Raw genomic sequence first — 24362 nt, forward strand, 5'->3', positions numbered from 1 at the left:
TTAGGAATTGACTATAGTTGTTTTGTCGTGCACGATCTTGTTTTACAAGTAATTTACTTGGCATCGGCGTTGGACTAAGAATCATAAAGTGCACAACAAGAAAAACAGACGAATCTAATCTAATATCGTACCGTGTTTGACAATGATCTGTTTTTTTCCTGTTTATTATCACCTTTTGGAGCAATAAAAATTCTTCGATTTTCAAAAATTGGGATGGTTCCTGGTAAAAAATTGGATCTAGTTAGGGAAGTCATAAGTAAAAAATTCCCAGTACTTTTCCAAATAATTAGGAAAACCAAAAATATATTGGGGTAAAACAGTATTTTTTAAATAAAATAAGTATTTGAAAAATAATTCTACTTAAGAATACATTTGATAATAAAAAAAAAAGAAATGGAATACCTGGCATTTTTTATATGCATTTAAAGTTAGAATTTGGATCAACATTTCAAAAAACTTCAAACTATTTTGTATTAAGAAATTTGTAAAAAATTTTTTTTATATATCTAAGTTTTGATAATTTAGTACAAGATTCCTCGTAATTAACTCATCTTAAAAAAATATTAAAAAAACGAAAATTATTTTTTATATTTATTTTAAATTTGAATTTGAACTAAATTACTTATTTAAACGATAGGTGTATAACGACGTTAATTATTTTGTTATGTTATAAAAACATTTTTATGAAAAGTTAAAATATTTTCGTATATTATATTATTATGAATTTTACTAAACAGAATGACATTTTTGATTTATTATATATTTATACTATGAATCTATTTTTACTGTTTTACGGTTTTACAGAAAGATTTTATTACATTTTGAGGTACATAAGTTAATATATATTATGATGAAAATACATATTATTATAATAATTAAATAATAATAATATAAAAATGAAATGCGTTCTAAAAAATTATATTAACATTATTAACTAGGTACCATACTACTAAAAGTAATTTAGATGACTAATAACTATTTCAAAAAAATGTTAAATATACCTTTTAGTGATATAAGCTGACAGACCGTTTCTGTTCAGAGTTATTTTTCGTTTATAATGATATATCATTAAATTTAAATTTTACACATCCATAATATAGTGACCCACTCGACATCTAATGTATAACAGAGCGGTACTCACTTGCCTACCTTATTTTCTTTAAACTTTGTAGCCGTTGACACCGCAGTAATATTATGTACGATGGCAGCTACGTTGAAAGTCGTAGGTTAGGCTCCTTCCTTCTAGCGACCTCGACGAATGTCAACATAAATACTGCAATGTTATAAACTATAATAATATTATATACATCTCTACATGCGTTTAATATAGATACTAAAAATTTCTCAATCTGCCGTTTTTACTAGCGGAAATAATTCATTATTTGATTTGTGCATTCAATTACTGTACAGTATACTCCCCTCATCTTGTCCATAATACGCTAATCTTGATTCTTCGTCGATTTTACATATTATTTTAACACTTATAATACGCGTAACTTAAAATTTTGGATAACGTACGACAGTAACTTAATTTTGATCAATATTCTACGCACTGTTCTAATAGTCGGTCATTTATGATAATTTGAAATAAAAAAAAACTACAAGTTACATAATATGACATGTTTTCATTTAAAACCTGAAATCATATAGTTTAATATTTTCACAATAAATAATTTTTAAAATACAATATAATATGGAGCAATGAGTAACTTCGCAAATGATAGCTGAATAGACACAACACACGTAGGTTAGTCTACAACTGCCTATAAACACAGATAGAAATTTCAAGCTAAATACGATATTAATAATATTATGTATAGATAGTTGTGGTAACCAATACAAATATTATGTACATACAACTATTTTAAATATTTATTCGCATACCGCACTAAATTGTTCTTGTTCTATTCTGAAAATTAGACATTACTAAATGCGTAGAATTATATTACAACTAATTGCGCCACACGAGTACACAACTGCACAGCTCGACTGTTGGTTATACTCTTATAGTCTTATAATCTATAATCTTTATAGGTACATGAGAATATTATAGTCATATTAAAATGCATTCGTCTGTCTCCTCGACTACAAACAAATAAAAATAATATATGATTAAGCAAGCACCATAAAATTGTAATATGGTAATATAGTATACATAATATAGCACACTATAAATTATAATTAATTACTTGGCGCATGAAGACTTAAAATTATTAAAATTTAAACGATTAACATAGTCATTAATCTTTGAAAAAAAGTTGGATAAGTATATACAGCAAAAATATATAAAATTGTAATATTACAGAAAATATAAAATGATATTGACGTATAATATTTAAAATGTCAAATAGTCAAGTAACAAGTCATCGCCAAGTACATAATTAAAGTGTAGAATAAGAAGAGTGTATACTATATTTTGGATTCATTTCCTTGGCTCATTTACAGTAATATATCACAACTTCATGTTACATTGCTTATATTATAATAAATATATTATATATTATTTTTATTTTAGTCGTTTTCTCACAACGGAATAGCATGAACTTTTTTTATGTAAATAATTCAATAATTTTCTGTTATGTATATTTATATATTTTATATCCTGTATAGCATATATGTTATGGGTTTATGTTTATGTTGTGTATACAATATTATATTATATATATTTTCTATGCATATCCATCCCCATAGTACAATTATTCATACAAGAAAATAATTAAGCACACAAATACACGTATGAATAATAAACTTCTACGAATAGTACTCAAACAAACAAATCGTCTGTGGCATGCATACAGTACCTACCTACTATACATATTATTTAAAATGTAACTTAACGGATTTATCATTATCTTGCACTAAGATAAAGCACTCAACAATTAAATATTTTTCAAATTGTTAATATTGATTTTGTGCCATGACCGTAATTACCCCTAAATCATAATTCAAACACAATATATTTAATGTGCTAATAAATCGACTATACAACTTATTTAAAAATATTTTACTCAAACTACAGATTTTCATCCCATAAGCATAAATAAACATAATTCATATATAGCGTGTTGCTGTGTTCTATATTATGCATACACATATATATGGTTTATTAACTTGATAGGTACAATAAACCACCCGATGATGTTGGCACTTAACTGTAAGTATAAGTTTCGACGTTAATTAATCGAACAGAAAGTTTCCGAACCATTAGTATCTGAACATTTTTGGAAGATTACCAGGTAAGGGTCGGACATAAAATTGGTCACGTGTGGGTTGATACAGTTTGAAGGCGTTATTAGAATTTATTTTATAGTACTGTTTCGCGAAGTCGTTGACAGTTGATGTGCGTAGGTCGGAGCAGAAGGTAACTTTATACAAAGAGACAGGTTATAATAAGCGCATATTCTATATTATGTAAATAGGTACAAAATCGATGATAAGAATAAAACAATTAAAAGAGATACGCTTGATTTTTACTTTATTCGATTTGATTTTTGACTATTATTAAAAAGTTGGATGAATTCATTTTTTTCTGTACACATAATATTAAATCAACTGTTTTAGATTCTGAGGAAAACTCAGAAAATAATATCTGAATCATTTTTAGAATGTTATTTTTTGTGTATGAAAAAAATTTTTAGAATTTAAAAAATATTTTAATTTTCAATTTCCATTTCTTTTCTGGAAAGAAAGTTAATCTAGTTGGTTCTAAAAGGTCAAAAGTAAAAAAACATCCTAGTGATTTTCTAAATAATTGAGAAAAACTAAATAAAAATTAAGGAAAACGGAGTTTTTTAAATAGAAAAAATATCCGAAAAATTAATAAACTTTAAATTTAATTTGTTGTAATTCAAAAACAAATAACCGTAGAAACTTGAAATTTTTATATAATTATTATATATACATGATATATAAAATATATATATATAAATCAAATATTTTTTTTTTGTTTCAATAATTGTCTGTTTTACATCATTCGCTGGATTAAAAATATTGCAGTATTCAAATATATATACATAATTTTAATATCATGATTTGAAATTCAAATATTGATGAAATTAGATGATATCTAAACTAATTACGAATTATGATTTAATTTATTTTGTTGTATAATTCATAAATGTTTTTCATAGGGATTTAAAATTTTTAAGTTAATTATTATATCTTATATGCAAATGCTATAATAACATTTTCAAAACATTTAGATTAATTTCATATTATTGCTCATTATACTTCGAACCAATTCACACTGGTTCTAAGGTAAGTTAGCATTGACTCAACAATTTATAAGTATCAATAGTAATACTTATATAAATTTATACTATTCATACTTTTATAATAATTATATATTGATCATATCATATAATAAATGTAATGTTTTCGTCAAAAATTAATAACCATATTACTAATAGTAGTAAAATAAATTGTTATAATGACAATGCAAATATATCATAAAATGTACTTAATATACTGATAAACCGTATTTGCTCAAAATTGTTTTTCGTGTGCAGTGTGTTATCATTGTATTTAAATTTAACATATAAACTTAAGTGGCTAACTCAGTGGCGAGGTCTACTAGACACCTACTGTACAGAAGAGTAATTACCTACTTTACGCCCCTTTTTATTTTTACTGAGATAATAAAAACAATCTATTTGAATAAAAAATACTACACTAGTTAAAAAATAATTTTTATTTACATAATTACTTACCTCATTATTTGGAATCTTGGGTTAGGTCCATAACTATTATATTAATATATGAAAAGTAATATATCATTGCAGAGTTAAATACTCATACGTATAAGTATAAAAACTTAATTGTTTGAATATTTTAATTAGATATTTAAAACAACAAAAATTAAAATTAAAAAAACATTTCACTCGAAGTGTTAACAATTATTAATCAGTACGTCGTAGACATAAGGTGTTACATACAAGGTGTGGCAAAATACCCTTCTAATTCCTATATAAACTAGGAAGGAATTATTAATAACCCAATGAATATGAATAAATTAACAATAACATACTAAAAAAACAGTACGTTGCCACTACGTTCACTCACACAAGACAAAAAAAAAACGATATTATTACCTTTCTACGGCAATTGAAAATGTTGAATGGTGAAATGAGTTTTAAATTTATTCAGCAAATGATACTAAAAATAGGATTGTGCTTTAATTGGAGTTAAGAATTCATCGATTTTTGTTTGTATATTGTATATTATTACTAGTATATATATTTATAGATATACTCATATAGTACTTTACTACGTTAGTTTGTTTTTAACCTCAAGCTCATATTATTTAGCACGTTTATTTATTATAATCGATCTTTTTCAATTTAAGGTTGACATTTTTAAAAATAAAGCTGACAATTAATATAAATACATGCTATAAGCGCCTGCACTGAAAACCACAATTTTCAATAAACCGATAACATAGACGTAATACGACTAATACGTAATATTATCCACTAACTAGAAAATAATAAACACCATGCAATCGAAAATATTTGTGTTTGCGTATCATGCAATAAAATAAAAAATAGCAACTGGATGTGATCAGGGCTAAACATACCGAATAAAAATGTATAATAATATATTCATAAGTCATAACAATAATGAAACACAAGAGTGATCAAGAGTATAATACACTTAGTATAATAATAATTAAAGATATATAGATACTGTAGTCATATGGGTAACTATTAACTTACCATTTTGATTTTTGGCATGGTTTTGACATGTTTTACCTGCACCGCAATTTTATTGGGAAGGATTTGTTGACAATCAACTGGACTTACTTAAAGTCTTTGATGGCTGCTTTTTTACATCTAAGATAAATAGCGAATAAAAAGGGTTATTTGGGAGATAAAACACATAGCATGTGTTACGTGTTATGTATAAATTATATTGTAATTAAATATAAAAATGTTAATACCATTAATGTTATTTGTCTATCAAATCTTTAAGGTAGTACACAAAAGAATGTTTCAAATTATTATAATATTTTACTGTAAATCATAGCTAATTTTAAAAGTACATCATACATTAAGTTCCAAATACAACTGATCCTTATTTAAACAACGCCTGTCTAGTACGGACCTACCACCAAAAATATATTTTTTCATACATATTAATATAGTGATCCATTTAACGTTAGAATCTTAAATAGAATATTTAATGGAATATTTTGATTTTTTTAAATTCAATTTTAGACAAGTATTAAATGTGTTATAACAAACTGTAAGTATTTACAATTTATATGAGTGGAATAAAGTAGGTGCTATCCAAAACAGCGAAAGTAATTAGAGCGAAGTAAAGATAATGAAATACATATTGAAGTGTAAATTGGTGCATAATAATAACAAAAGTAATGTCTGATAAATCCACATCACACAATCTGTGCGATATTATCGATACTTACGTATATATAAAGATAAACAATTTGTTGAATAACCGACCGATATTATAGATTAAATTGTTAAAATATAATTTATTATCGCCGGTTAAGTTCAATGTCCGTCAGTGTAAAAAATATTATTATTATGTTTTACTTTGTAACTGTATTTTTTTTTTATCTTTTGATGGAGATCATAAAAAACAATAAACATAAGGATCTGTTGTTATATAAATGGTTTACTTATCGTAAAGATAATAGTTTCATAGACAGAAAATACTGATGGTGTTAAAATAACTGTAAAGATAAAATGATTACATAAAATCAAACAATTTATAAAGCCACTAACAAAAGGAAATTATATATTTATATGCATGTAATATAATGCATATTATATTATATATGTATGTATATTATATTTCTAGTGTATAAATTTCAAACAAAAATAGCTTTAAATAATATGAAAAAATGATAGCAAATTATAGTCAAAATACTCCATAATTCAGCGTCAGGTTACTCTACAGGCAAAATAATCAGGTAATTGAAGTGGCAAATTTGCCGCACTTAAAAAATAAAATGTATTTATAATATTATATTATAATTTGAGACGACAGATAATTTCCTGCTTGTAGGCGGCAAATTGCTTAATCCGCCACTGCTCTACATCATATAATAAGTAAAATTCAACTACAACCAGGAGTAGCAGAAGTAATAAATTCCTTCAGTTTCACTATTAAAACATACAATACGTAGACTTCGAAATCATAATTCACATGTTCCATCTAATTCAAAATCAGTATAAGTGACATTCAAATTCCGAAAAATAGAGCAGTGAATGGTAAAGAGTTTTTAGAGTACGATAGTGGCCCGACGCTCGAATGAAGATGATAGGATTTTAATATTTTCAACAGAGGAAAATCTTAATTTATTCGAGAAATACACAAAATGGTTCGTAAATGGGATTTTAACGAAGAAAGAACCAACTTTATTGTATTAATTGTTTTCAATACATGTCCTAATTGAATACGTTGATCGTGAAGATGTTTTGTTTTTCATTTCTCAATGTATTTTGTGACAAATTAAAAAACTTAGTCTCTCAGAAAAATATGAAACGGATTCAGAATATATATTACATATACAAATTTTGGCTGTATTAGCTTAGGTCCCGCCAAGTCACGTAATAAACTCAATATATAAATATGCATAATCTACAATAAAATAATATATTTAATATTTATTAAAATATAATTAAAATTAATATTTATGACTAACAATGTATTGCTATTTTAATTATCGTTATTATTACTTTCATCAATTTGGCCAAAACGTGAGTGGAGTAGACCAATAATACAAAAAAAATATTGATTAAACAATATAAATGACTAATATTTTCCAATTAAAGAATTAGAAAATATGGTCTATGAGTAGAGGTATATTTAAAAATTTCAACAATCAGGTTTTGAATAGGTACCCGCATTATCGTATATGAAGAAAAAGTGGATAAGCATACTTACTAAATGACTTGTAAATATTATATATTGAAGACACCCCTCAAAAAATTGTAGATACGCCACTGTTCAGGATATTATATACGAATATAATGGTAAAAAGTATAAAAATGAATAGCGTAGCTGAGGTGTGAACGTGGAATAATATAAATAATATATATGTTATATTACATTATTACCCATATCATACGAATCATAACTGCTGCAGCATCAACACCACCACACCGAGGAATGCGTGCAGCGTCTGCTCTTATAGGTAACGTTGTAATACTATATACCTACGTAGCACGCGTTCTTTCCCCATCGTGGTCATAGCCCGTCGACGATGTGTACCTATACTACAACTACCCGATTGAGAAATTCGCGTACGCCTTCTCTCCACCGCGTGCTGGTTTTTTTTTATTTTTCTCCGCCATTGGACTCGGTCCAAGCCTTATGATTTATAACGCGGAGAAATATTATCGCAATTAAGACCGACCCGGAGAAGTTGTTTTGTCGGGTCTGACGTCCCGATTGCAGTGCATATACGACATACCTACCCGCAACGCTAATAGTAATATTCGCGCGCGAACGCAACCGAATCGAGTTCGTTTATTATTAATTATGGTGAGCGCGCTTTTTTTTCGGTACACCTATATTATAATACATATAATATACGTACTATAGTCTCACATCGTGTTTATATATTACAATAATAATAATAATAATAATATATACTCAACGCACGTGTGCAGTAGTGCTAGATTACCATTCGCAACACACCCGTTCGGTCAGTTAGTGTAAAATAAAAACGAATCTAGGCGAGTTTTTATGTACATAATAATAATAGTTATGATAATAATATATTATAACGTGCGCTGCCAATCTCGCGTGCAGTCGTATGTACGCGTACGCGATGTGTGACGATAATAATGATAATGATATTGCGCTCGTGCGCACCTCTTCTGTATTAAGCTATATATTTATATTATAATATATGACATATGTATGTTATGTATTATAATTTATATATATGTAACTCAGCACGCGTATCTCATAACAATATATTATATTCACCAAATGATAGTAATAATAATAATAAAACAAACGCTTAAGTGCTACCCAATAATACACTGATCAACCGACGGGATAACTGGGGCGTCGGTTGATGTTATTTTCATATGCCGGGGCACCGTACTACATAATAATATACGTATATTGTCATATGTCCTGGCCGTGAGACGGTCACGCGTCGTCTAACACCGTATTTAGGGCTGCTGTGCGCCTTGAGGGATTCACGCGGTTCACGGGATACGCCAAATCTATTACACTATATCTAACTGCATACCTACATATTTATATATAATATGATAATTCACACGTTACAAAATACCATCGGCCCGTAGAAAGGAGTTTTTATACAATATAATATACTGATGGTGTGTATTATTATTATTATAGATAAAAAGTTTCACAGCACTTACCGGAGTTGTAGCTTCACAATTCTGTAATATGGCTATGTGTACAGTTTGAGTGAGATTAGCAGATTATCTGTTTGTCTGTAAACTTTTATTTTAAAAATGAAAAAATAATTGTCCAACTTAATTATCAAGACCTTTTTGGAACAAAGTTAAATATATATATATATATATATATATACTATATCTATACATATGTATGATTTGATATAAATCTCTTAAATCCGTTTTAAACTTCAAATTAAAAAAATTAACTTACTATGCATTAATACAATCAATTCTTTCTTATGAAATTTCTTTTTGGGGAGAGACATATCACACTCACTTTACGAATCTTGAAGTCACTTTGAACTCACTTCTTAAATTTATTTTCAATAAACCTACGTTATTTCCTACAATTAATTTATACAAAGAGCTAAAGATATTAAACTTAAAATCACTGTATACAGAGAATATTTGCTTACTATTTTATGATATGAAAAAATGTATTGATATTCCGTGTCATAATTACAATACTCGCTTTAAGATTAATACTAATGTCGTCGTCCCTAAAATGAACACAGTATTCGGGCAACAAAGCCCTAGATATAAGTTCATTCAATTTTATACTATTTATAATTTTAATATTCATAACTTTAAGAGTTTCAAGATGTATAAAAAATATATAAATAATGCTCTGTTTCAATAATCTATACTTTAATTTAGACATTAATTTATATTTATTTTTCATTGTTAATAGTTAAATTCGTGTTAATAATGTTTATTACTGTTATTAAATAATTCTATTTAATCTTCTAATTATACCAGTATATTATAATCCACAGAATATGCTCAACTTAACATTTTATTTACTTATGATTATATACATATCATATAGGCTATAGCCCTTATAATGTAACTTCTAATTGTTCTTTTATCCTTTTCTTTTATTGTCTTTCTTGTGCATACTCTATTTATTTTGTTCTATTTTTTGCTTTATAAATTGTCAATAATGATCATAATCAATAATATCTAAATCTGTATCACAACTCCCTCTTTTCAGCACGAGCTGAGCTTTTGAAAAGAGAACCAATGTATTTTAATGTAATTTTTTGTTTTGTTACTCATAAATTGTTTTTAATTGTTATAATTTGGTATTATTATTATTATTTAAGTTTATCACTTAGAAAGTTAGAAAGAATAAAAATAAATTAGAGAAACATTTATTTCATTCTTTATTTTATATTACTTCCAGAAAAACTTGTTATTTTGTAGCTATCCAAAAACCTGGAATCCAAAAATAACTTTGACATTTCTCGTTTCAATAAGTGTTAAAAATTGTAAGACTTCCAACACTTAATTTGTCATACATTTTATTTGTTTAATAAATTCTAAGTATAAGAGTTTCACAACTTAAATATGGATATGAGTATAGGTAGAATGCTAGAGAGCATAATTGATTATAGTGATATTTTTATTACTGAAAAATAAAAACCAATTATTTTAATGTCGAATATACACATTTGTTAAATTCTTATTTTTACAAATTATGTGAAATTTGATAGCACATAGAAAATTCTGATATTCCGATAATCAACAGATTTACTGTCTTGGATATATTGAGAAATTAGATGAATCTGAAAATTATTATAGTATAATAAAAAGAAAAGAATTTTGAAAAATTTTAGAGTTCACCAAAGGTTTTAAGCCCTATGAAAAATCGGAATAAAACATAAATAAATTAAATAAATTATTATATACAATTTTCAACCAAATACGTGCAGCTACACTAATATTCTTTTAAATTTTAATTTAGCGATGAGTTTATGAATCTTAAATAAATAATTAGCTTTCAAAATTAAAATTCCAATATTTATTAATTATTTTAGTATTATGTAGTTTTACAAAATAAATTATACCTTGCCTTTTGTGTCTATTATTGAAGTGTGCATACTGTTCAAAACTATGCATATACATTAATAAGCCATTATGAGATCATTTATGTGGTTTTTGAAATATTAAATCAACGCTTCGTGTTTAAAACTGTTTAACCCAGGTCTTAAGTAAACAATAATTTAAATGTTTCAAAATCTTTGGTATAATATACTTCACGTATGTCCAAACAGTTTTACGAAATATTTCTAATTGTGTAAATACTTAAGTACTTATTATTTAAAATGTTTAATATTTTTGGTGCATAATTCATTTTTTCTACATTTTGAATAAATATTTTTTTTTTTTTTCAGAGTGTGTATTATCGGTTATTACTTATTAGTTTCTGCTCATTGATATTTTTTTTATAGAATTAGATTAGTATTAAAAAATACATTTAAAAATAACTTATGCGTTTTATAAAAGGGCTTAGCCATTTTAATTTTTAAAAGGTGTAATTTAATTTGATTATTAAATAAAACATTAACATAAACACAGTGTATTACCCACAGAGGATGTTATAAGTGCACTTTGGTTTATTCATATATTTCAATTAAAGAGTTTCTCGCCATTCCGATAAGAATAAAATATACGCCTAATAATTTATATACGTACGTACATGGCTGCTAGCCAAGAAACGACTTTTTACGTTTGGAACATTGTTATGGTGGTCGTAAGACGTACATACTCTGAAGAAATTGACTGGACATTGATTATTCTTTGGGTTATAACATGGCTCTATAAATACGTAATTTGTACGTAACGTTTTTATGTTTATGGCTGTAGTCTGTGCCTGTAACAATAATTATTAAATTATTAATTAAAGAGTGTTCTTGCGGTTAGTATACTGTATATAATCCAATATAAAGTGGTAAATTTGTCATTTAATGTAAGGTATAATATAATATTGTTAATGTTCTAAAACTTTATTACACGGATAATGTTTAATAATATTATTTCAACTATTTGATTAAATCTATGAAATGATTGATGATAAATATATAACATCATAATATTAATATTTTATTCACATATAATATATAAAATATATAATATAAACATACAAAAAATGGTCCAATATTGAATATAGGTACATGATTGTGAATGGTAATTTGAATGTTATTATAACTATCTATCTATTTATATGAAATACAATTAAAATTCACTTAGAAAATAAATGGAACATTTTTCAAATGTTTGTGGATTTTAATTGTGTATAATGTCATACCATAGAAAAAACCGGCTTTAAGAATATCTAATGCATATTGTGTTAATCTGCAGGGGCGTGCTTGCCTAACCTAGCATTAAAGTGGGATGGTGTCGTATCCCCCCTGTGGATTTTTTTTTATTATTTAATTAAATATAAATATAAAAATTATAATAAGAATTTGAAAAATATAACAGTTTAATTTTTAATAGGCATGTCAGATAATAGTGTACAGATGTTGAATTATTAACCACTACTAAATAAACAATATTTTAAATTATTTTATCTTATTATACAGGAAAATGATTTATAACACCTCATTTAAAAACTTTTAACTCGCCACTGGTTAACCTCACACATTTACCACACTATTGCACTAATATCCACACAAATATTCCTCTATCATCGTTTAATACGAATATATTCTATAGAAAATATTCATAAAGACAAACCAGAATTAAATAATATATTATTTTAAATTATTATTAAACAATATATTTTAATTACTTAACATACCTTTTTTAGAAAATATTTACATCCATACACACATGACATCAAAATGATATATTATAATGACGAATAGTATTATATTCAAAGCAATTCGTTTGTTTGTTGCAATTACCTTTTTGTAATCATACATTTTATTAAATTATTACTGTTCATAATACTCTTCAACTTTACCAACAGTCTAACAATGTTGGAAATTTTACACACATGTCAGTTAACTCAGTTATATTATTAAGTAAAATTGGACATATCATAGTTTTAAATAAATAGTTGTAAAATATTTTTTTCTTTTAACACAACACTTTTGTAACACCCAAATTACATAATATCTAAATAATGATACGTATCATTATCAATCAAATATTCAATTTGATATTTGAATTTTACTGAATTTATCATATTAAAGCAGTTATATCTAATTTACATAATGACGATTTGAATAAGATGTAGTTTATTTATGGTCTGTGTTTATATAAATGATTTATGTATGTATCGAATATTCTGAATAGACCATGGATACGATATACCCTTTATACATATACTTACCTAATGTATTAAATATATAACTTATAATATACATTAAAATAATTTACCTAAATTCTAAGAACGTCCGATTTTGTTTGTGTGATTCAAAACGACATAAAAATTACTGTTATACCTATGTAATAATATATGCAAGAACATTATCAGCCATTAATATAATTTATAACGTATTTTATACATAATATAGAAATAAGTATAGATGACCATTCTCGACTTCCCGTCATCGATAGTTTCAATGAACTGTACAATGCAAATTAGCTTATAAAAAAATCATTGCTGAATGCAGATCCTATTATATTTACTTACTTTCACATAATAATAATATATATAAATATAATACCTATTTTAGGCTCCATGCGATGCGTGCAAAAAAATGTATTCATTTTACAATGTGTGTATTTATTCTATTATATATAATGAATAATAATATATAGTATGATTAATATTATAATCATGCTTTGGTGCTAAAAATTAACTAAAAATCTTCAAGATTAAGGATGGTTTTTGATATCAAATTTAATCTAATTAGTAAATTGAGATTTTAAAAATAGAAAAATCTAAGAATTTATTTATAATAATTGAGAAAAATTATCAAAGAAACGTTGGGAAAACAGTTTTTGATAAAATACATTTTGACTTAAATTACTTATATTACTTTATAGTAATTTCAAGTGCATAATACATTAACAGGTGCGAATCCAAGGGGGGCCAAATGGCTATATCTCCCCACCCCCAAAGATTCTGATGAATTTTCTAGGATGTCTTTTTCGGCAGCCGATAAAATGCATTGTCTTACCGATAGCGTTTTGTTTGTGTTTGTTTTTGTCGGCCCCCTCCCGTAAATATATTTTGGATCAGCGCCTGTAAATTAATCTTATAATATACAACTTAACATTAAATATAATACAACTTTAGCTTCAAAATATATACTGGTCCATTTGTGTTCTTCGCATTTATCATTGAATTAAAATTTATCCATTACAGTGATCTACTCAATGACGCGGTGTACCTACATTCGAAATCTATACTATAGGTACAGTAGACTGAATTTTTTTTGTATAATATCATTCAACTCATCGTTAGACAATTGGGTATAAAAAAAGTAAAGCAACTGGTCGAATAGATCAACAATAATATTATTACATTATTATACGACCGAAACGTCATTAAGATAAACATAACACTGAATGGTATGAGTCACGAAAACAAATAGAAAATTATAAAAATCATTCGGAATCGATAATTTATTCGTATGGGTGAGTGCTTACATGTCTTACACACATATTATACTTGCAACGTTTTTAATATGTTATGCATACCTGCCGGATAAACATAATAATATGTACATGGTATATAATATATACCACAACAAAGATAAAACAAAAAGACGGGTTATTTCAAAGTGAAATGACAATTATAAAATAACCGTGTTTACGTATAATTTAAGTGATATTATAGTAATACGTGTATATAAAAAAATCACGAATATACAGTAGACCGAGACGACGTCATATTTTGGCATCATTTCCACGTATACAACGATTGGGGTGGGTGTTCGTAATTTTCAGCGTTTATCCACAGTCCACACGCATCTGCATAGAAAACTACTGGCGTATCAGTAGAATGCAAGTTTGAATATTATGACTATGGTCTATGATAATAAGGTTGTGTAAAATCCACGTGATGACAACTCGTATAACGCATAGAAAGACATGACATAAAAAAAATAAAGTATTGACATTATTATAAAATGTGCGAGAGTCTCTGTCTCGCATTGCACACTGCAGCACTTGCACAGCATATACACACACACACACACACACACAAAACATTTAGCTTGACCGTAAAAGAACGTGTGCGAGGAGTGTAGTGCGCAGTGTACACGGATGTTGTTTCGCGTTTGTCATTCGTATTGGCGACTAATTGTTTGGTCCGCAACAGCAGCCGGGGCAGCAACATATAGTCCGTCTATAGTCGGTCTGCCGTGTGGATCGGCGCGGCGCGGCACGGCGGTAGTCGCATGATTTATAGCCGTCGATTGCGATATTAATTCCAGTCGGCGGCGGCAGCCCACGCCCGGCGGCCGACCCCGTTACTCCAGAAAAGAAAAGAAGAAAAAAAAACAAGAATCCGGCAACACATTAATAAACCACGCACTATAGGTACATATAATATGTAGCTGCTGCCGGTATGTCAGTATATTATATTATATTATGCGTTTGTATGCGCGTGTGTGTATACATACTATAGGTATACACGTATTGGTAATATATACGACTACTATTACGACTTACGAGTACGTGTATGAGTTTCGTTACGTAAAATCCAAATGCTTGTCGTTATACTTACTGCACATAGATACGCGCAGTGGTACATGCGCGTAAAGGTACACCACAATGTGCAGTGTATATTATAATATGATAATATATAAGCATACAGGGTGATTCACCAAGTATTCTCATCCCTTTTTTTCAATTAATAATAAATTCATTCAAATTCTGATTCTTGTGATTTTTAAGTATACTTAAAGATTATATTTTAAAAATCTTGAAATTTTTGTACTATTTAAGGAGAATGTCTTAAATCGATACAAACTTTGTTTTTTTTTTTTAATGAAAACTCCTATTTTTTATTGTAAATTATTAAGTGAATAATTTTTTTGAAAATTTTTAAACAGAAATTAAATCTTTTTTTAATTGGTGGAAACGGCAATGGCGGAAATGATACAAATAAAAGAGAAAAGGGAGATTCTCCATCGAAAAATAGAAGTTTATATCTCCACAAAACTCTTCAACCAGTAAAAAAAATATCAAGGTCAGAAAATATATGTTTTATGTATATTTAAAAATTCTAAACATAAAATGTATAGTAACTGCTTTATTGAAAAAAAGGAATGAGGATGCTTTATGAATCACTCTGTATAATAAAATAATACACAAGTACCTATATATAACACATCCTACTTCTGCAGGCGTATAACACACGCGCCATATCGTTTCGTTCGGTGCAACAATAACTGTACGAAAAAATGTACACGAATTTTTACTTACATGTAACAATAATAATAATAACAATAAACTACAGACCGGTAATGTTGTAGATACGTGATTGATGGAAGAACGTGATAAAAAAACGTCTCACTGCGAATACCACTTATCAAAAAAATTAATGCATCAATACGGTTTTGTACAAAGTTTAATTGAGAGAAAGTTGAGACCTATAGATATTTCTGATTGTTCAAACCATTTATCTTTATATTAATTTCTTTTTTAACTGCGTTATGGTCCATGGTCACATAACTAAATATAAATAATATGCACTTATTATTTCTTCACGATATATTAAAAATTATACGAGTACAGTATATACATAACCAGGGCTCGGGATTTAAAGCATTTGCTTATTTTTATGGATTAACTTAAAATTTACCGGTGCTATAGAAGTGTATGTCATGTTACAACACGTTCAATTATGAAATTTAAAAGTGCTTTTTTTGTTTTTTCAACGATTTTTAAAAAAAAATACTTATATTTCCAGTTTTTCTGATTATTTTTGCTTTTATAACAAATTTTTCTACATTTTATAGTTTTTCAGAAAATCTCTCGGAAAATCTATAAACAATAAGGCAAAATTTCTTGAAAGTGATGTTTGATTTTTTTATAACACAAAGATTTATTTTATTTTTTTTTTTGATTTTTTAATTAGAAACTTTTCCTAAACATTTAGTTACAATATTTTTTGTAATCTTTAATTATATTATTTTTAGCACAGTTACACATTTGTCTAGTACCTAGTTTATAATGTAAAAAATTTTTTTTGGATTTAATATTTTTGCTCAAATTTAAGTTTTTTAAATGCTTATTTTAGTGCTTATAATGATGTTTAAAGCGCTTATTTTAATAATTTTAAGTGCTATAAGTCCCGAGCTCTGTACATAACTAATAAATTAAGGAATATGTATTTTTGTATAGGTATTAGGTATATTATTTACAAAGACGAATATATAAAATTTGGTTATAATATTGTATTAAAATAAAATATGTACGTTGTGAGGAATAAAAAATAATAATAAAACTAGGTACATACATATTTCAGTAAACTTACATTTTGTATAATCTAACGATCAATTGAATTTGGATTCCCAATAGTTTATATATGATAAACACACACAAGTGTTTACGGTTCACAGAATACTTAGTAGTTTTTGGGTTCGCACTCATGAGTTACAGTGGATAGAAAATAAAAAATATGAATTCAACGATGGATGAGATATTATTTATTTATATTACTCAGAATAATTGAGTAATAGATGATCATTTTTTATTTGTATATCCAATTTATTATTTCAGCTTGCAAGTGAATCATAGAAGTCTATAAATTTTACAAATCGTCTAAAATAAACTATTTAATAAATAGCATTTCAAAAACATCAAACTTAATAATTTAAAAATCGTGTTCATAAATGTTAAGTTAAGAGTTCATATTTTTTAACAATGTGTTTTTCGATAAGTTTGCACAGATACATTTTAAAATTTAGACAAACGCTTCTGAATTTATTTATTTATCGTAAAAAAATATCAAACAATAATATTCCTATTGGTATTCATAAAAAAATTGTATTTTATTCGTCCCCAACAGGCTACGCTTAACTTTTGATCTATAGTAAAACATTACTGATCTAAATGTATGCGATACTATTCGTTCAGGTTTGTGCTTAGAGGTGAAACGAATGTATTTTGATACGCTTGTACTTAAATTACGTCTTAAGCACGTGCTCAAAACATATAACAAGTCCAAGGATTTCGACCATCGGTCCATTTAGCCCATGATTAACTATAGTAAATGCGTATCTCTGTACATTCTTTGATATGCTATTCAATTAAAGTAGTTTTAAATATTATTATTAAGTAATTTTCGGGAAGTGTGATCAAAGTACTGTACCTAAATACCCAATTCAAATTATATAATTAATTTAATGACGGAAATGACGAAATGGGTAAAGCGTTCAGCAGTACATCTCAGGTCTCAATCATACTATTTTTTTTTTTGACGGCCAATTCGATATTTTATAGTTTAAAATTCGTTGTTTTACGAGAAATTTTTAAACTTTGACGTCGCGCATATACATATTGAAGCGCAGTGCCAGTGCGTATTAACTTTTACAGGTTTGTGTACTGCTGCACGTGTAATAATAATATTTTCTCATGTAACGTATATATAAAACAAATGGCCATAGGAGTGATGGGTTATTAAAAAATTATGCGGTTTCCGGTGTCGGTGGAGTCAACAGTGTCGTTAAAATGCTCTTGGACGTTTATGGATTCCGAGAAAGAAGCGGACGGACAGCGAACCTTCGCGTGGCGGGTTGGCTGATGATTTAAGTCCCACTTTGCCGGATCGGTGGCGAAAAACCGTTTTAGAATAGGTCAGTGTATGGAGAGGTGTGTCCCACAATAACATTATAACGGATCATTTATGCAAAAATATATAATATAATATTGTCATTCGTTTCATTACGTTGCTTATAATAATAATATATAATTGTAAAATATATGCGTCATTTAATTGGCCGTGGTGAATAGCTATTATAACATTATTATGTTATTATTATGTTTTACAAAGCCAATTCATTGTTAATTCAACCTAACAGTCGAATTTGTCATGGAGATGGGGATGAAGATGATCCTATTTGTAAATTACTGTAAAAAATGTAAATAAATAGGAATGGGATATGTTGAATTGTCGACGCGCATTCCTCTTTTCAATATACATATTTGTATGCATATATACATACATATGAAACAAGTGACAGAACTGGATACCAGCATGATAGGATTATAGTGTAATCGTATTTTTTTTACATAATCAACGACGTTCAGGATGTATCTACCGCAACTGTTCTCGTTTCTCAGTCGAATCGATGAAAATAAATCAAACCCATGGTGGCCGAAGACTGTATTATAATTTATAATGTACGTATTCGGTATATTATTCACAATAATTGTGTAAAAAAACTACAGCGGACAAAATATTTTAATGTGATATAATATTTCTCTACGAACATTTCACGAGTTACAGTGTATACGATAATCGATCAAGTTTTATGCGTTGAAGCGCATTCGAGTATAATCGCTTTCTACACGTGTGTGTTTCGAATGACCGAACACTAAACAAAAACCTCGTCACGGTAATACATATATTGACAAACACTGCACATCGATGATTGTTTATTAAAATGAAATAATATTTTTTCTAATGAGAATTAAAAGATTTTTGTGTTACATAATAATATGTAGGTACATTATAGACTATTATACTATAATACGTATATGATAAATTCATTGTACATAACAACAAACCGTTTTTTTATTTCAGTAAGATTAATATTATAAGCATTTGACGGCACGTGATCACGTTTTTATAGTTGTAATCTTTTGCGTTAAACGCAAAAACCTGTATCGCGTTAAATTGAATAAAATAATAATTATGAAGATTGACACCATTTTGGCATATTTAGTTCCTAAGAATTTATATTTATTGAACGCAGTCCATTACACATTACGCGCTCGTCGTTAAACAAATCAGTTTTATAGTGAATTTTTAAACGTACAATAATCAAAACACATAAATTGCAAGCTTAATACCTCTATTCAGTTTGTACGGTTGGAAATTATAATTTTGCATGTGCACAAATCATACTATATTCAGCTAAATAATATAAATTATTATTTTTTAAATCTCATGGAATAATTCAAATACTCAAGTCACAGGTTATTATCGCCATAATATATAATAAATACTAACATTTTAATGTTATTTTCAATTATTGAAATATAAAAATATTACTAAATCATATTTAATTAACATTTTATGATTACCATCGTAGTAATAATATCTAACGGGTATATCATAATAAGGATTGATAATTATTGAATATAATATGGCCATATTATGTTCGCAACCACCACGTTAACCTATAGGTACGTATAAATATATATTATAATGTACAAGCTTATTATGTTACGTGTAGCCTGAGCACTGTCTGGACAGTATACACTTTATTTTTTTTTTATTTTTTTATTGGACATATATAATATTTAAGCCTCGATAATATATTGAAAATCATGGACATAATTGAAGAACAAGACCTTACAACTAGTTTGGATAACACCATAAATTAATTTATGTAAATTTTCTCGGAAAAGCGCGACAAATATATTAATGAATGCAGTTCTCAACAATTTCAAATTCTATAAACACCATGAAAACAAAATTAACGTTATTCATTTCGTGATATTTAAAATGAAACAAGTATAGGTGCCTATATAAATTTTCCCATTTGGACATAAATACTTTATACATTTTAGAAGTATAATTTTTTTTTAATTCGGATTACATGATTGGAAATGATTTACGTAATCGATTTAAATGGATTTACATTAAGCAATTGGTGCTTCATATATTATAATGTGACTATGAGTGAACTCAAAAAAAAATCATTCACAACAAAATATTCATCAATTTTTCTGGACACGAATTACACTGCGTTCATACAAAAAAAAAATAATGATAAAAAACATAATTTTAATCCGGTGGATATTATTATTTTTTTTCTTTAACTTTTTTTATTTTTTTTCATACACATTATAAGATACACGCGATACTATACTAATGCACTATTCGTGCGTTGACGAGATGGACAAAAATATAATAAATGTAGTAATTTTCTGTTTTATACGCATTGTTACAGGGTGACCACCGGATCGGAATCTCCGACACCCGAGCACGTAATGGCGTCCGAATTGACCTCTGACAAAAAAAAAATAATAATAATAAAATATAATAATAGTAATAAAAAACGATAATAACATTGTCTTGTCACCTCAATTGTGGTCACGTCGTCAACACACCGAAGACATACAGCAAAGGTTACTCCAATATACGACGGTGGTGTTGACGGTGCCGCCCGGTAGGAATACTATTATTTTTTTTTATTTATATACATATATATATACATTTTTGAAATAATTCTGCTATTGAGCAACCCACCGAAACGATAAAATTATGTCTCCAACAAGAAAATAATTAAATTTCACCGCGTAAGTATAATATCACCTACACAATATATAATATATATATTACTTATATTTATATAAATATTGCTTATAAATATATTATATTATTATTACCTACATCTTACATATTATTTGTAATACCATTCCTTAATATAAATTGTAATTTAAATAACAAAAACTTATATTAGATATTATGTTTGAAAAAACACGTTAATACTGAGTCACGAATTTTACCCGTAGAAATGTATGGATAACTGAAGTAGGTATAAATATGAGATAATACAAAATGCGGGTGTCTTTTTTCATTGGGATATCGAACATAATATAATATAACATTTTTAAACATTCAAGTTTAGGAAGTGCATTATCGGATAAAATTATAAAATTAATACAATGTCGTATAAAATAATGTACAAAATAAACAAGATAAATTAAAATACTTATCTTCTTAACTATTGTAAGCAGCAACATATAATAATATCTATTGTTATTTTGAACCAAAATAATAGGCAGTTCGTATCGATTGACGTGATTAATGTTACTATTAATGTATTGGCTATCCACATTTTTGTAAAATCGAATTCAAATAATGTTTATTATACCAAATATTCATTGGGATACATTTTATTTGATGAGTGACTGACTAATCGACAAATAATGGTATCGTTTTATGTTAAATCGTATCAAACCCAGAAAGCAAACTAATACTTTTTAATATATTCTCAGTATCGTGTTCAACGTGTTAAGTGACGTTTAAAATACGCTCGTATCGAGTGCCAACGCCGTATTTCGTAGATTATTTTTTATATATTCTTTAAAACATGCCAAACCAACGAAATGAATTATTATCGATTAGAGCGAAAAAAGAACTGTTATTTAGCTATGACGTCGCAAGACTTTCAAGCCTTTCTCAACATAGAGCTGCTTCTATCTTAAATATTTCAGTAGTAACATTAAGAAATATATTAAAAAATCGTAAAGAAATTGAAGAACAACAAATTGCAAATACTGTTAAAAAAAAATGTTGTCGTTTTTACCTACGAAAAAAACAAGAAAATGACAAACTATTCATTAACATGGAAATGGGTATGATTCGATGGTTAGAATATGCGAGTTCTTTAAATGTACGGGTGAGTAAAATGATTTTATTAGATAAAGCTAAAAATTTAGCAACGATATTTGGAGTTGAAAATTTTGCTCCCGATAATAAATGGATACAACAATTAATAAAAAAATACAATATTGCAAATAAAAAAGTTCAACTAATTGCTGATCAGAATGAAGGTACAAATTTTCCAGCAACAAACAACGGATTAATAAAATCAGTAAAAGACTTTTTTGAAAATGTTATGTCCAATTACGATACTAATAACGTATATAGTTTATTTGAGATCGGTCTCTATTATCGTGACCTTCCAAATTCAAATTGTGAATTTAAAGGACCTCCAAATAACATAAAATGTCAAAAATGTATACATAGACTTAGTATTATATTTGGGTCCAATATAACAGGAACCGATAAAATGTACCCCAGTATTATAGATAATATACATATTCCACGATATTTTCAAGATGTAAAAATGTTATCTAAACATTTTCAAGCCAGTTATAATACGTGGATGACGAGCTGCTATGCATCAATTTTAAGACGGTGGGATGAAGAGTTATTGGGAAGAAAAATATTGGTGATAATTGATAATGTTATGTTGGATTTACAAATAGAACTGCAAAACATTGAAATCAAATATTTGCCAAGTAGCATAGTATCTGTCCATCCTCTTCGACAGAATATTATGCGCATTGAAAAAACATATGAATATTATCTAAAGCAAACGAAATCTACAACCGTGAACGCAGTTAACACCGAAAAATTAGTATCTTATAATATCGTTGAAATCTCAGTATCGGATTCCATACATATGATTTTTAATGTCTGGGAAAATATGTCGCCAGCACTCATCCGAAATTGTTTCCGGAAAGTTGGTTTTATAAAAACTAAGAACGAGGAAATTAATGAAAATTTATATTTAAATTTCAAACATTGGATTTTAAATTACAGACATTATTTATGGACAAATTTCAATCAATCACAGAATGAAAAAAGCCAATTTATTTCTACTCAAGATAATCCCCGAAAATCAGACATACAATAACACACCTAAAATAATATAGATTATTTAAGGATATTACCTAAACCTCCATTCACTGACTAGAAGGTACCAAACTACTGTCAACAAGATAAACATAATTGATAGAACTATTCAAAAGCATGGATACAATTTAATTATCAGGTATTCGCCTTTAAAACAAACTCTATTTTGTCAATAAACAAATAATTTCTAATTTTATTTATTTTATAATCTAGAATAGGATAAATAAGGACAATCATGCATTGGTTATAGAGTTATAGCATATAATTATTATAATCAACACTAACCCATAAAAACTGGTGTTTTAAATTATAAAATAACTGAAAATTGTAATTGTAATCGTGCTAATGTATTATTATTATTTTATTAAAAACATTTTTAACATTAAATTTTATTTTTCATAAAACGTATTTGATTAAAACAAATTGTTTTACATCAATTTAAGCCACATAAATTATTGAATTAAATGAATTAATTCATTATGACTCATAATTTATAATTTAATTCTGGATATTTAGTATTTAATTAAGTACTTTCTAGATTTTATGAATAGCCATTGTACATTCTGAACATCATTAAAATATAAAATACTAATCTGCTAAAGATT

General features: G+C 27.1%; 1 protein-coding gene across 1 annotated transcript; it reads left to right on the plus strand.

The window, feature by feature from the left end:
- Nucleotides 1–22352: 22352 nt before the first annotated feature.
- LOC132917674 (major centromere autoantigen B-like) lies at nucleotides 22353–24093 on the plus strand. The gene has a single exon (XM_060978522.1). The coding sequence runs from the start codon at nucleotides 22427–22429 to the stop codon at nucleotides 23756–23758; it is 1332 nt and encodes a 443-aa protein (XP_060834505.1). The 5' UTR covers nucleotides 22353–22426; the 3' UTR covers nucleotides 23759–24093.
- Nucleotides 24094–24362: the final 269 nt, after the last annotated feature.

Source organism: Rhopalosiphum padi, chromosome 1 (assembly GCF_020882245.1).
Source record: "Rhopalosiphum padi isolate XX-2018 chromosome 1, ASM2088224v1, whole genome shotgun sequence".
Taxonomy (NCBI): Eukaryota; Metazoa; Arthropoda; class Insecta; order Hemiptera; family Aphididae; genus Rhopalosiphum; species Rhopalosiphum padi.

What these genes read in the sequence shown, in the direction of transcription:
- LOC132917674 (XM_060978522.1), top strand. Translation starts at nt 22,427, where the DNA reads ATGCCAAACCAACGAAATGAATTATTATCGATTAGAGCGAAAAAAGAA.